We start from the raw sequence: 15,562 nt of genomic DNA on the forward strand, positions 1-15,562 counted from the left end.
TAAGAGGATGGATTACACTGCATGGCAGGGTACAGTGCACAAGTATAACAATGGCCTTTGACCAGCAAAAATCTATCTAATATCCTCTTGAACTTGCTAACCTGTCAGCTTCTTTGCGTTAAGCTGTTTCAAACTCACAATGTAAAGTGGATAAATTGGTCTTATTTGTTCACCATACCTCTTATAAATTTCCACAGTAGAAGATATCCTTCATCAATATTGAAAAAAATTGACACATGATGGAATGGTGCACTATATAAGTGTTAAATTGCTGATATGGCCTGTTCTAAACAATACATCTTGCTTAAAAACCAGAGATGAAACTATTCTTTACAAACCTCCAGCAAAAATCAGAAAAAGGAGAAAAACAGAGAACAGGTAAATGTATTAAAGAAGACTGAGATATGCATTGTATTTATATTCTGAAAGATGAACAGATAACTCACTCGTGTTCTCTTAGTGACGTCTGTGGCACTCATGCCCTCTGCCGATTTCATCCCAGCTCGAATCACTGAAAGGAATGATAAAGGGTAAACCTCTAAAATTCAGTCCCATTACTGGAGAGACAGAGGTATAACTAGAATAGTCCTATATTGAAGAAGATCTCTAATCCTACTTCATTAAAGGTTTTGAATTTTTCTTTCACATTTCTCGAATGGTCATCAACAACTCCTTGCGGACATGCACTCCATATTCTAATATTGCACTGTGCGTATATTCCACTTTACCTTCAATTGCTTAGAGCACTATCCATGTGGACATAAAAGGCAACCAAAATCTGGAAAAAGTTTGTCATTTAAGAAAGAAAGGACTCAAATCAATTTTGCACTTTTCCTAACCTTAGAATATCTCAAAGCATTTCACAACTAATTAAGTACCTTTTTAAAATGTTGGAAATGTAGCAGCTACAGCATGCTCCCACAAGGAGATAAGAGCCAAATGATAATGTTTTATTAATGTTGTTTGACTGGGACACTGGGAAGAACCCTACTGCACTTGTTCTAAAGTTGTGCTGAGGATCATCGACGGCATCCATTGGAAAGGGCAGAAGGAGCTGTAGTTTAATGTCTCATTCAAAAGATATCATTTCTCAATACTGCATTAGGAATGTCAGTCATAATTGTATGCTCATATCTCTAAAGTAGGACTTGTGCCATGGCCATCTGACTCAGAGATAAAAGTGCTTCCCACCTAGTCACAGACCAACATTTACATGATAATAAACACACAAAGCTATACTGCACAAGGAATAGGAATCTACTCAAAATCTTTCCCCAAAATACTTACAGCCCTCTCGAGCCAGGTACAGGTTCCGTGTTCCAGGTGGTTTTCTCAATGACTTCTGGGAGAATTTCTTGGCCTCTTCACGACTAACTGCCAAGGTCACAATCAGTTTCCTCCCATCCAGCTGGAGTCCTCCATTCTAAAAGACAAATGTTTTTTGTCAAGACCGCCATGTGCAAAACCATGGAATGCCGACAGTGATAAGAGTCTAGAGCCTCAAACTGTTGACAATTGGAAGAATCCAGACAGTGCACAGGAATGATCAGAGTTCAGGGAATTACCCAAATGGATGAGCAAAAAAGAAAGGTTTTCTTGTGGTGGGAAAAGTGGTCGTGAACAGATTGGAAGTTTAGGCGGCACTCCAGGTTGTATGGGTTGTGATGAATTTCATAAATGACCCACAGAAAATTACGTAGGATTGGGGGTGCAACGGGGGACAGGAAGAGAGAGAGAGTGAGAGCGAGAGAAAAAGAAAGGACTGATAGGGATAGGAGCAGGAGGCCATGATACAACACTGAACTATAGCTGGTAGATAGGTTGAGGGGAGGAAGTAGTGCAGGCAACTAAGATAAGTCACTCCATTACTGTAAAAGAGTTACAAAACCAAAATTCAAGCAATAATAATAATGCCATATTTTAAAAATCTTAAGTTAGTTATGCACAAGTACGTCCCTCCAGCAATCTCGACCAATTGACTGATCAACAAACTGGCTTAGTAGAACAGTTGCTCAATGGGATTGATACAGGAATAGTAAATGGGCCAACTCTCCGCAACTTCTCATGAAAACTAGAGGATATCAACACAGCACAGGATACCATCAATACGTGAAAAATAGATGCTAAAAATCAAGAAGTAGAGAGCAAAAGATCAAAACATTCATTTTAAAACTTTGCAATGAACAGAGGGAGGGAAGTTGGGTGTGTTGGCAATCCCTAATTTTAAAATCATGGGAGGGAACAAAATAAAATCAGAGATGTGTATTGAGTCTTAATTTTACTGGTTGGACTAATGAGCTTTTGTCTAAAAGCATGAGTTCCTCACCTCACACCGGCTCTCTGCTGCCTCCATACACTTCTGCGCTGACTCTTTTGTCATAAACTGGGCAAAGGCACAACCTGTAAAGAACGGGAATCGAAAGGATATAAGACATAAAACAGTCAAACAGCACAAATTCATTGCCCTCCCTTGACTAGGGAACCATACACACAGCTAAAGCACACTCTGTACCAGTTATGCTCTGCATATGGCCATCAACTTATCTTCCCATTGTATAGTTATTGGCCATCATTGGCAAAATCCAAAACTAGGGATAACCAGCCTAATACTTGCAGTATCCTACCTTGACAGGACTAAATTTTCTCTGCATAGTACTAATCAAAGTCCAGTAGATAGGGTGCATTCCACTGAAATGAAAGATCGTGGGTTTAAGTCCCACTACAGAGAATTTAGCAAATAGCTAAACAGTCACTCCAATGAGATAGGAGAGGTCGCTGCACTGCAACAGATGCTGTTTTTTTCAGGTATTAAATATACAAACATCCAGTACATTCTGAGCATCCAAGAGCATCCTCATGTAGAATCTGAGCAGGCCACTTCATTTTGATGTTGTACACCCTAATTTAGCAGGATTGAGGTGATCAATCAGACTGAATGATTGTCTTTTTCTTAATCGAGATTCACTGAGGCCAATAATAACATTACTTCACTTTCCCTTACCACCTACAATCAACTAACATTGCAGGGCAGTAACTAAAGCTGGGTTATGCTTTCTTTACACCAACTACACATCCTTCATGAATCGGACATCTACTTCTACCCACTACACTGGATTTTTTTTTTTAAAGAAAGAAGCTATGCAGTTTTAGGTCATTTGACTCACCCTTGGAGTGTTCTGTGTCATGGTGCCTGACTACACAAACGTATTTCAGGTCTCCAAACTGTTCCAACATCTCCCCCAAAGGTTCTTCCTCAGTATCAAAGGACAAGTTCCTGGAGGAGAAATTAAAGAGAAAAGCCTTAAGTCAGAAGGTAAATCAAGCAAGTGTATAGAGGCAACAGATAAATGGTAAAGCCTGAATTAATGTACGTGTGCAGAAGAAATTTCATCCAGGGATGGTGCTGGTTGAGTAGGCACAGCTCAACACAGACATCAAATGACCAGAGACTCTACAGGAATATGAAGATTGAAAGATGGACGTTTCTACTAATGAACCATGGATTGAGCACTAAACACATTCCTCAGGAGCCTCGAGAATAAACTGCATGCATAACAATAAAAAAAACCGGACAGGAGAGACCAACTTGCTCCATAAGAAAATACCAGAGCTTGGGACATGGGCTCAGTCCAAAGAATACACACTGAATTATTAACTATGAGAACCTTGATTCGGGTTGTTAACCAGGGCCAATCAAGGAGCCTTGGCTGACTGACATAAACAGGGGATTGCCTATGGCCATACTATGCTGAAAACGCCTGATCTCGTCTGATCTTGGAAGCTAAGCAGACTCAGACCTGGTTAGTACTTGGATGGGAGACCACCTGGGAATACCTGGTGCAGTAGGCTATTCCTCGGGAGCCTGTACCCCACAACCTGAGCCATCTCCGGAATTTTAATTTTGTCCCTTTTAAGGACGTAAAAAGGCAGAACCTGTATCGACTGCTGCTGCACACCGTCCACCTCTTCTCCCTCATCCACCGTCCGGACACGCCTTGGTGTGCCCATTTGCCACCAGGCAGTGGGGATCCCCAGTGGAGGGCTGTCTACGTGAGAGTCCTCCCCCCTTCTCTCGGGGATCTGGGGTGGAGGGTGCTGCACGCAGCAGTCCCCTGCAACCGCAGATTGCGGTGGTTTATGGACTCCCAGCCCAACTGCTTGTTCTGTGGTGCTGTGGAGTCTGTGGTCCACGTATATACTGGGTGTGGGTGTTTGCACTCCCTTTTTGATTTTCTTAAAAATCTCCTCCTCTGCTTTTGGTTGCACTTCAGTCCCATGCTCCTGATCTTCGGCACCCTGAAGACCTCCTCATGGATCTGGCCAAACTGGCCATAAACAGGTCCAGGCAGCGGGCCGTGGATGGGGTTGTGAGGGCTGACTGCCTGCCCCTCTTCCGCGGTTACGTTAGAGCACGGGTGTCCTTGGAGAAGGAGCACGCGGTCTCCACCAATACTCTGTAGTTGTTCATGGACAGGTGGGTGCCGCAGGGAGTGGAATGCATTATTTCCCCCTCCAACTCTATTTTGATTTAATCCCTGCCCTCCCCTTCACTCTCTGATCACGCAGCATTGCCCTTTGATGTGAAGGACACTGCTTGTCACTGTCCACTCGGGCATTTCCTTTCTTCCTGGTGGTGAAAACCGAATAAAGATTTGTGCACCTTGTGTCTTTCACCGTGTCCAACATCTGCACACACACAACATGGGTGCTGGGGGGAAAAATAAGCACTACCGCACTTAGGTGGTAGTGTGGGGGTTTTAAAATAAAAAGAAAAAAAAGAAAAAAAAAGGGGAATCAAGAATCTCCTGACTTCAGGGACTGAATCAGAGCTGGCTGGTTACAGCTAGTGTATATGCACGTATAAATATAGGGTGACTTGGTGTTAGGATATTGGCCTCCATGCAGTTATTTCACACACCTAGCAAACAATATCTGAATTTTACACACCTATCACAAGGGACCAAAGTTCGAAGAAGGGAAGTTTGCCCCCCTGAGACACAGGTTGGAGGAACAGCAGCAGCTTAAATGACACCCTTTGCTTCAGAGTCCATTCACTGCCCAGGGAACTGGATGTACCAATATTCCTCACCACTCTTTCAGCCCAGAAATCAAAAGATACATTCAGCTGCATAAATGTTCCTTGGAAATCAGTTTCATTCTTTGACCAGGAAAGTGCAGAAAAGCTGTTTGAATGTTCGCTTTGCTGCATCCCACCAGCAGCGAGCTCGAGTTCAATAGCATACTGCTATATTTAGATTGCCCACCTTCCCAAATAACTTCCATAAGAAACATTTCTGGTCTGACCTGATGAAGACTGTCCGTCCTTCATGAACATCCACTGGGAGACTGGGCTTTCTCAACGTTTGTTTCGTAGGCTTTTCATCTGAAGGAAAAAGATGGAACTGTCTGATAATCACATGTCCCTTAGAGTACAAGCTCAAAGCAATCTGCCTACCCTCAACTATCTGTAAAGGTACCAAATTCCACCAATATTTAGAAATGTTTTGCATGGAGTTTTGACTCATTGCTCACCCTGCTCATCATCCTCTGATACTTCATCGTTTGACACTTCTTCATCTGACACATCATCATCAGCTTCATCTTCTGAAGCTTCAATCACAACCTCCTCCTCCTCCTTCGTAGTTGATCTGAAATGCAAAGGTATTCAAGTCAGATTTAACTCTGAGCATCACAGACATAAATTTAGAATCTGCCCGAGATCAGCATCACAGATGAGAATGAGAAGGAAACAAATTAGTTAATTTCAATCCAAACAAACCAATGGCTTGTACAGGACCTAAACAACGACACTCAATAGTGGGGCATAAAGGCCTGCTTGCATTTTGAAGACTATAGGTGAAGTAGATCCATCTAATAGTCCTGTAGATCAGATGATCCAAGAATAAGCATCAAGAATCATTATAGCGTAATATCATTCATTGCTCACCCTGGATTCAGAAGGTCCTGCGTTGAAGTCTAACATCAGAGATTTGATCAGACAAGGAATATAAAGAGACTAGATTCTAGTTAGATCAATAATTAATCTTATATAGTTAAATTATGTACAATTCAAGGCCATGAAGGCTATCTCAATTTACCTAGAATTCTGGACTCTGTTTTATAGTGTTTACAGCACAGAAACAGGGCATTCATCTCAAACAATCTAAATTAGTGTTGATTCTAAGTTTCTTCCCATATTTTACCCAAACCTTAACATTGTCCAGTTACTTTCTGTCATGCACATATCTAGCTTTCTTTGAATGCAAATACATTATTTGCCCCATCATTCCTTTGCTTCTTGTGGTAGTGAGTTCCAGAAAGAATAGATGAAGACAATTGATTGGATTGCTCCAAAAAGGCATGATGGATCAAATGGCAGCCGTCTGTTTATTTTCATTTAATTTGATTCCTGTATGTCTGCTTTGGGTTACCACAAGCAAATTTTATTTCTCTAGCACTACACTAACAAATTATTTACTAAGTTTAAGGCCTATAGTAGGTCAACAAATTAGGAAGGTAAATGCAAGGGATTGAAGTGCTTGAATCACAGAAACTCAGCTTGCAGATACCACATGTTATTAGGAAGGCAATTGTACTTCTGACATTTATTGCAAAAGGAATCAGTATAAAAGCAGAGAAGTGTTGCTACAAGTGTATAGGGCCTTAGTGAGCCCACATGTGGAGTACTATGTACAGCTTTTGATTCCTTACTTGAGAAAGGACAGAATTGTGTTTGAAGCTGTCCAGGGAAGGTCCAGATAACAGATTCCTGCAATGATGGGGAAAGGTAATGAGGAAAGGTTAAGTGAGTTAGGTCTATACCGTTAGAGGAGTGATCTTATTGAATCCTATAGGTATATGCAGCAGTCATATCACATTGCTGGCAGAACTCATGCTGGTGGAGGAGAGAGGAGTAAATAAGGACCTACACTATCTCTACTGTTCAATGCATCCTGAAATGTGAGTGTGGAACTCCAATAGAGGGCATGTAGCTGTGATACTCCTCTCTACAGAAGACAAGCTTTCTGCTGCTCAGTACCTGTGTGTTAGAACCAGGTGAGGTGATCTATATCATGGGTCAGTGCCTTCTGAAAGGACTGCAACTTACTGACTTCCAGCTGCACCTGAACGAAACCACTCTCAAGCAGTTAACAGCATCAATCTATGGAGAGAGGATTGACATTATGCTCCATTACCTCTTTTTGGACACGACATTCCGCTGCAGCATTACATTCAATTCCTTCGCAGGTTCTTTTTCTGCTTCGGCCACATGGTCCTTACTATCTGCTTCTTCCTGACTTTTGTTGTTTTTATCTGCAGCCTGAAGAACATCCTTATCCTCAGCTCCTGCCATTAATGATTATGTTGTTGTAAATTCCAACAGGGACATACATTCACAGAAAGTGACATCCTAACTCTGTACCAAATCCCACTTACCCATCATGTCCTTTGCTCGATTATCAGCACCGGCTCCAGGTAAGGTATAAGCTTAAGTTTTTAAAATTTCATTCTTGCTTGCACCATACCTCTCCCTATAACTTTCTTGGATCTCTATCCTGTTGCTTGCTCATCCCCAGTTTTCTTCACTGTACCACTGGTATTCATTCCTTCAGATCCCTGAGCCTTACATTATTCAATTTTCTCCCTAAACCTCTCCACTTCCTGCCCGCTTTAAACATATTCTTTAAAACCTGTCCTTGTGTCAAAGTTTCTGACCTAATTTCTAGGTAATGTGATTTAGTGCTTTTTTTTTGACAACTGTCCTCTTAAAGTACCTGGAAATGTTACTATTAAAAGGTGCTTATATAAATGGAAGCTTTTTAGTATAGATGGGCAACAAACTGCAAGGTAATCAGCAAAGAAGCAAAAATTCAAGAGCAATCTCTCCTTACGCAAGGTCACTGATTGGAAAATCTGAAGGTTTCAATAACTTAGCTTTTCCAGTTACCTGTACTCTCGAGATTCACTGCTGCATTGTACTTGTCCTTGGCCACTGCCCAATCCACTGCTACAGGACGACCTGAACAAAAAAGGATATCAGACACAATCGGCTTAGTATGGCTGCTCCTTTCAGCCTTTCCTCCCTTGAGGCATAACCTCCCATTTGTGAAGCTTGCCATACCACCACATACCACACCTCCCAATCCCCACCTCTACTCCACAATACAGTAGCTGTTAAATTCTCTCATTACCCTTAATTTCCTTCAGGTTCATTCCCTTCAAGGCTTTCCCAGCTTCCAGAAGGTTCTTCAGTTGAACAAATGCAAATCCTCGCATTTTCCCATCTGAGAGAGAAAAAAATACACAGGCCACTCAGAAATGTGATGTTTGAATTTGAAACATTCCATCAAATATGGCATTGCTTTAATGAACAGAAATTATCTGAACTCTGTGCAGTATAAACAAAATCATACATTTGGAATGTAGAGAGAATTCACATAAGGTTTACACTGATACAGGAGACAGTGCCACTAACATAATATGGAGACACCCATATGCTTCACCATTGAGTCAGTTTTGAGTGCAAAGGTGGGGCAATGATAGAACCGAAGCAAGTCTGCTGGCAATCCTTGAAACTTTACACATCATTAGAATCCTTTCCAATTTTCCCTCCCTTTTGTTTCTCATAGAATTATTCACTTGATTATGATTTCACCCTTTGTTCTATAACTTCTCTAAAGTTTCTTGTAGCTTCCGTGTCTGTACATGTTATAACTGACTGGAACACTGCAAGCCCAGACAAATAGTCCAGTCCAGACTGGATTAGATGTCTCGCTGTGAGGTTATGAGATCAGTATCAAGCTTCCTGAATCAGATGGTTCTCCCTCTTATCACTAACCTTCTTTCCGAGGGATGTGAACCTCCAGTACAGTCCCATATTGCGAGAAAAGTGTCTTCAGGTCATCTTCTGAACACTGAAAAGAAAAGTAACCATTAGTTACAGTTCCAAAGGTATTGAGCCACGTTTGAAAAGAGGAAAATATTTGGACAGAGGTTGTGGAGATATTGAGATGATCGTTTCAACAACAATATTGAAATAATTCTTTCTGAAATAATCTGAAAATCAACACACTCCTCTAAAGGTCTCATTCTCAATTCCTTTGTTCTTGTAAATTACCATCAGACTGATCCTTGCTTCTATTTATGTTTCTACCCCATCTCTGACCTCACTTTCCTCTCCAAAATCCTTCAACCTCTTAAATTCATGCCTTTCTCCATCACATGTTTGCCACAACTATATTTGAACCTCAGGTTCAGCACTCAAACAGACTTAAACAAATACGATAAATGGCAACTTCTGTGACTGAGATCAAAGTCATCTCTGCTCATCCTCTCAGCGTGGTCTACCTCGCTAAAGACTATTTTCCTCCATGACTTCTCTTCAACTGTCCACTGCCCGTCCTGCTGGACATCACCGGCTAGGTGAAGGACTTTCACTCAAACATTAACACAACTGAAACCATCACTTAAAACCATCATTTAGTGCCTGCCAAAAACGCCAGTAACTTGCCATTGATTTTATTCACTTCCCCATACATATACTATCTATAGTCAGTGTTGCAGTCATTCGTAGTGTTGCAGACCAATTTAACTGAACTGAGCTTCCAACTTCAAACCCTTTACATCACAAAGACCACCCTGTCCTGCTTCCAGAAGTCACAGAAAGCAGAGCAAAGTCCCACTGGATGGGATCACAAGGAGTGAAGGAAAGTGCAAACTAGCTCACAGCTAATTCAACCCAAGTATTACTTTACAGTTCAGATACTGCATGATCAGTTAAGCTGTTTCAACATTTTCAAAATATATTCTTTCAAGGAATTACTGAAATCACTAGCATTCATTGCACCTTCCTAATTTCCCTAGTGATGGCAGTGACAAGTTACCTTCTTATCTTCTCCAACCCTTATGCTGCAGGGTGGAATTCCAGGAATGTGATCCAACAACAGTGAAAGATGATGTACCACTTGGGAGGGAAGCCTACAGGTGATAGTGTTCCTATGAGCTAGCTAACCTTGTTATTCTAGATGGTGGAAGTTGCATGCTTGGAAGGTGCTGATGAAGGAAGCATAGAGAGATGCTGCAGTGTACCTAGTATGTGATACTCACTGCCGTGGACAGAATGAATGTTAAGATGCCAATCAAACACCCGAATGGTATCGAAGCTTAATTGTTATTGGAGATGCACTAATCTAGGCAATTGGAGAGTAATTTATCATCCCCTTGACTTGTGCCTTGTGGATGGCATAGAGCTTAAGAGAGTTATTTGTTACAGAATTCCGAGTCTCTTAACAATCATAAAGTCACAGTATAGTGTCTTGCCCAATGAAGTTTCTGGTCAATTATAACCCGAGGGTGTTAATGGTGAGGGATTCAGCAATGATAATGTCATTGAATGTCAAGGGAGATGGTTAGATTCTCTCTCGTTGGACAGAGTCATTTCTGCTTGCTACCTCCACTTATCAGTCCAAATCTAATGCTGTCCAAGTTTGTGTGCACATCATCACAGACTGCTGTTATTATAGGTGATACGAATGAGACGAAACATTGCACAATGAGCTGTGAGCATTCCCACTTCATGGTTTATGTTGGAAGGAAGGTCATTGACAAAGCACCTCAAGATATTTGATTCCAGGACAATATCACAAGGCAGTCTTGCAGCAATATGCTACAGCTGAGATGCTATTTGCCAGCATTAATCCTTTAGAACAGGTACGAGTCTAATCAGTGGAATGTATCCTCCAATTCTCATTCACTTCACTGGATGTTTGATTCAATACACCCAACTATCAATAGACTTTGGATCAATGAGTTAATTTATGTTAAATTTATCTAACATTTAATTTTACTATATTACATTACAGACTTACAGTGTGAAAAAGAGAAAGGGAGAGTATTAGTTAAACTGTGTTAGATTGGGAAGTGTGGATGTACAAAGGGATCTGGATATCCTTACACACCAGTCAATGAAAGTAGACAGGCAAGTTCAGCAAGCTATTGGAAGTCAAATATTACATTGGCCTTTACAGCAAGAAAATAAAACAGAGATTTGAATTTAGATGCAGCCATGTCTTGCTGCAGTCATACATGGTCGAGTGTGAGATGCTGGAAAAGCACAGCAGATAAGGCAGCACCCGAGGAGCAGGACAATCGACGTTTCGAGCATAAGCACTTCATCAGGATAAACAGTTCTTACTCAAAGGGTTGTGAACCTATAGAATTCTCTAACAAAGAAGGCTGTAGAGGCCAAGTCACTATGTATATTCAAGAGAGAAATAAATAAGTGTTTTAGATTTTAAAGGCATCAAGAGTATGAGGAGAAAGCGAGAATATGGCATTGAAATAGAGGATCAACCATCATCATATGGAATAACAGAATAGATTCGATAGAAACTAAGAGCAGACATAGGGCTATGTATTTAATGTCACCACTTCTCAAAATCATAGGCAGGTTCACAATGTAAAGTCACTATGAAAACTGACTCATAGGTGACACCGGAGATATTTATTGCAGGATTCAATTTCAGAGACAAACTTCCATGCACAACACTGAAAGATCATGGCACAGAGTCTTCAAGGAGTTTTTTAAAAAAAATAACTTTGGGAAACAAGAACTTTTAACATTCCACTACCGTGTATGTGGCCAAAGAGATGTGCGAGGCATTCCAGAGCTGACCAATCAATATAACAACCAATATTGAGGATACAGAAATTATTAAACAAAGCAAGAAAAGGCATTTGATGAGCTGACATTCCTTTTAAAATAATTATACTAAAGAGTGTCATACACAGTGAAAATCATCCCTTGTCTCTCTAATTACTATTGGGTAGATTCAGAGAATGAGTTACAACCCCTCAAATCCAGGACAAACTGGTTCCCAAAATAATTTGTCTCTTCTGCATAAGGACTTTAGACAGAAGCTGACAAGGATATGTACTCAAGGTGGACTCACTGACTGATTAATCTAGTTGTATTAGAATACTTTTAATACATTTTTAATTAAAGTTAGATTTTTGTGATAGAGTTTTCTTATTTATATGTAATTGCTGACCAAATGAACAATGCACACAACAAAGCCCCCATATGGAATTTTGTGTGTAAACAATAAAGTGAAAGTAGCATGAAATTAAATTGAATGAATGTTGACTCAGTACCATAAAACTCAGGTTTCGAACTATCAGTCTTGCTTTCTTCTGCAATTTCTTCTGTGTTTGTTGTTTTGTATTGGCTTTAGAAGCTTCCTTGGGGGCTGCAAAGGAAATGTAAAATGGTCATTTGGTAACACAAAACTTGAATATTGCTGAAAAAAAGACACGGTGATGATTTTTTTTTTCTTCCACTCATTGGGACAGTTGCAAGAACACCAATGTAAAGCGAAACAACATTTTACACTCTATGAGAAGAAAGTGAAGATTGGTTGGCAATGGGACTCTGATTGATATGTACATGACTATGTTTAAGTTAAATGACGGCTGACTGTTAATTGACAGTCTTTGGTTAAATTTAAAATCACACAGATTGACTCTGATGGTCAAGGCATTGACCAGAGGAATGTACCTGAGAAAAGTATCACCCATATTGTCACTTTGAAACAGGCGCAGTGTGTGTACACATTCACTCTGTCTGCAAAGAGTAGGGCTCTATGTGTTAACATACTGGAACACTCACCAGCTTTCTTTCCCAAAAGCTTCTTCTTGGCAAGAGAAGCAGAGAGTTTCTGGCCATCATAGAATTTCACTTCTTTCAAAGCTTTCTGCGCATCTGCCGGAAGTGAGAAGGTCACATACCCAAAACCACGACAAGTCTGACTCCCTGGGGGAAAAGGAAAAAGGAATCAAATCACTGTTCTTCACTGAACTGAACCAAAACGAAGGACAACACTGCTACACAGCACTGGGTAATGGTCACATACAAAAACAGTGCATTGGAAGTCCACTATTCTACCATCAACAACTTTCTGCTTAAAATTGCAGGAAAGTAATTTTAATTCCATCTTTCCAGCTTAGAGTCATAGAGATGTACAGCATGGAAACAGACCCTTCAGTCCAACCCGTCCATGCCGACCAGATATCCCAACCCAATCTAGTCCCACCTGCCAGCACCTGGCCCATATCCCTCAAAATCCTTCCTAATTCATATACCCATCCAAATGCCTCTTAAAATGTTGCAAATGGACCAGTTGGAACGCTACCACTTCCCCTGGCAGCCCATTCCATACACGTACCACCCTCTGCGTGAAAAAGTTGCCCCTTAGGTCTCTTTTATATCTTTCCACACTCACCCTAAACCTATGCCCTCTAGTGCTGGACTCCCCGACCCCAGGGAAAAGACTTTGTCTATTTATCCTATCGATGCCCCTCATAATTTTGTAAACCTCTATAAGGTCATCCCTCAGCCTCTGACGCTCCACGGAAAACAGCCCCAGCCTGTTTAGTCTCTCCCTATAGCTCAAATCCTCCAACCCTAGCAACATCCTTGTAAATCTTTTCTGAACCCTTTCAAGTTTCACAACATCTTTCCAATAGGAAGGAGACCAGAATTGCACACAATATTCCAACAGTGGCCTAACCAATGTCCTGTACAGCTGCAACATGACCTTCCAACTCCTGTACTCAATACTCTGACCAATAAAGGAAAGCATACCAAACGCCTTCTTCACTACCCTATCTACCTGCGACTCCACTTTCAAGGAGCTATGAACCTGCACTCCAAGGTCTCTTTGTTCAGCAACATCCCTAGGACCTTACCATTAAGTGTATAAGTCCTGCTATGATGTGCTTTCCCAAAATGCAGCACCTCGCATTTATCTGAATTCAACTCCATCTGCCACTTCTCAGCCTATTAGCCCATCTGGTCCAGATCCTTTTGTAACCTGAGGTAACCCTCTTTGCTGTCCACTACGCTTCCAATTTTGCTGTCATCTGCAAACTTACTAACTGTACCTCTTATGCTCACATCCAAATCATTTATGTAAATGACAAAGGTAGAGGTCCCAGCATCAATCCTTGTGGCACTCCACTGGTCACAGGCCTCCAGTCTGAAAAACAACCCTCTAACACCACCCTCTGTCTTCTACCTTTAAGCCAGTTCTGTATCCAAATAGCTAGTTCTCCCTGTATTCCATGAGATCTAACCTTGCTAATCAGTCTCCCATGGGGAACCTTGCCGAATCACATCTACTGCTCTGCCCTCATCAACTCTCTTTGTTACTTCTTCAAAAAACTCAATCAAGTTTGTGAGACATGATTCCCCATGCACAAAGCCATGCTGACTATCCCTAATCAGTCCTTGCCTTTCCAAATACATGTGCATCCTATCCCTCAGGATTCCCTCCAACAACTTGCACACCACCGACATCAGGCTCACAGCTCGATAGTTCCCTGGCTTGTCCTTACCATCCTTCTGGCTGGAGGGCCTGTTTCCATGCTGTAGGGAATCTAATCTAATCTCATCTAATCTTTCAGCAGTAGCACGAAGAGGGTTTGTTATAGGTCAAGTGCATTACCCTTTGCATTGAAAATTCTGGTTAAAAGGGAAACTAATACAGTTACAAGTCTGTGTGGTACAACAACAAGGTGGCCCATTTCTTCTTGCTGTAACTTCTACGTAATGTTTCACTTACGTTGGGCGATGTGTAATTGAGGGAGTTAGGTGCTCCTTTGTTTTTGCTTCTGCAGTCTCCAGGAATTGCTTATTACTCTGCTACATAAGCAGCTAGTAACTTGATGATATTCTGCTAAGTGACTACACTTTATTCTATTCCCAAGGTTCAAATTCGTATTGCAACTAGGGGCAAGTTGACAAGATATACAAATACATTAATAAATATATTTGAATAAAATAATTAAGTAATTAACAATGGCAGGACAGACAAGGTATCACATTTGTAGCATGTGGGAAATGCTAACAATCAATTTGATTGAGGACAAACACATCTATATTAAATGTTTGAAGTCTTTTCATTTACTTCATGTTTAGGGACAGCAAATGTTTTAAAACTTAAATAGGAGGGCATAAAAGCAGAACTGGCTAAAATTAAATGGGAAAAATCAGATTAAAGGGTAGGTCAAGAGAGATGCTGTAGCAAATGTTTAACTGGATATTTCAGAATAGATGCATTCTAAGCAACAGACCCACCACCCATGGATCAGGAGATTGACATAATATAAAAACCAGTAAAACAATTACTAAAAAAAAAATTAATAAGGAAGGAAAAATTAGAATACAGAAATAAACTTGCCTGAAATATAAAAAACACAAGGTAAGAATTTCTACAAACATTTTGAAAAGGAAGCTCGGAGGTTGGCTAACATGGTGCCACTGTTTAAGGAGGATAGTAAGGACAAGCCAGGGAACTATAGATCAGTGAGCCTGACGTTGTTGGTGAGCAAGTTGCTGGAGGGAATCCTGAGGGACAGGACGTACATATATTTGGAAAGGCAAGGACTGATTAGGAATAATCAATATGGCTTTGTGCATGGGAAATCATGTCTCACAAACTTGATTGAGTTTTTTGAAGTAACAAAGAGGATTGATTAGGGCAGAGCGGTGGACATAATCTAT

At 40.9% G+C, this 15,562-nt stretch overlaps 1 protein-coding gene and 1 pseudogene across 1 annotated transcript in view; one reads left to right on the plus strand and one right to left on the minus strand.

Annotated features, from left to right (window-relative positions):
* The window catches only part of rbm28 (RNA binding motif protein 28), a 39,102-nt gene that overhangs the window by 14,758 nt on the left and 8,782 nt on the right, over positions 1 to 15,562 (minus strand). The window contains exons 2-13 of the mRNA XM_060842536.1: positions 12,668 to 12,811; positions 12,154 to 12,248; positions 8,840 to 8,915; positions 8,193 to 8,285; positions 7,949 to 8,020; positions 7,197 to 7,347; positions 5,533 to 5,648; positions 5,305 to 5,383; positions 3,165 to 3,274; positions 2,327 to 2,400; positions 1,288 to 1,423; positions 447 to 511 (exon numbers count right to left, since the gene is read on the minus strand). Of these exons, the coding sequence (XP_060698519.1) occupies positions 447 to 511; positions 1,288 to 1,423; positions 2,327 to 2,400; positions 3,165 to 3,274; positions 5,305 to 5,383; positions 5,533 to 5,648; positions 7,197 to 7,347; positions 7,949 to 8,020; positions 8,193 to 8,285; positions 8,840 to 8,915; positions 12,154 to 12,248; positions 12,668 to 12,811 (1,211 nt within the window). The remainder of the gene's footprint in view (positions 1 to 446; positions 512 to 1,287; positions 1,424 to 2,326; positions 2,401 to 3,164; positions 3,275 to 5,304; positions 5,384 to 5,532; positions 5,649 to 7,196; positions 7,348 to 7,948; positions 8,021 to 8,192; positions 8,286 to 8,839; positions 8,916 to 12,153; positions 12,249 to 12,667; positions 12,812 to 15,562) is intronic.
* LOC132826976 (5S ribosomal RNA) lies at positions 3,731 to 3,849 on the plus strand (annotated as a pseudogene).

The sequence above is a fragment of the Hemiscyllium ocellatum genome, chromosome 23 (assembly GCF_020745735.1).
Source record: "Hemiscyllium ocellatum isolate sHemOce1 chromosome 23, sHemOce1.pat.X.cur, whole genome shotgun sequence".
NCBI lineage: Eukaryota > Metazoa > Chordata > Chondrichthyes > Orectolobiformes > Hemiscylliidae > Hemiscyllium > Hemiscyllium ocellatum.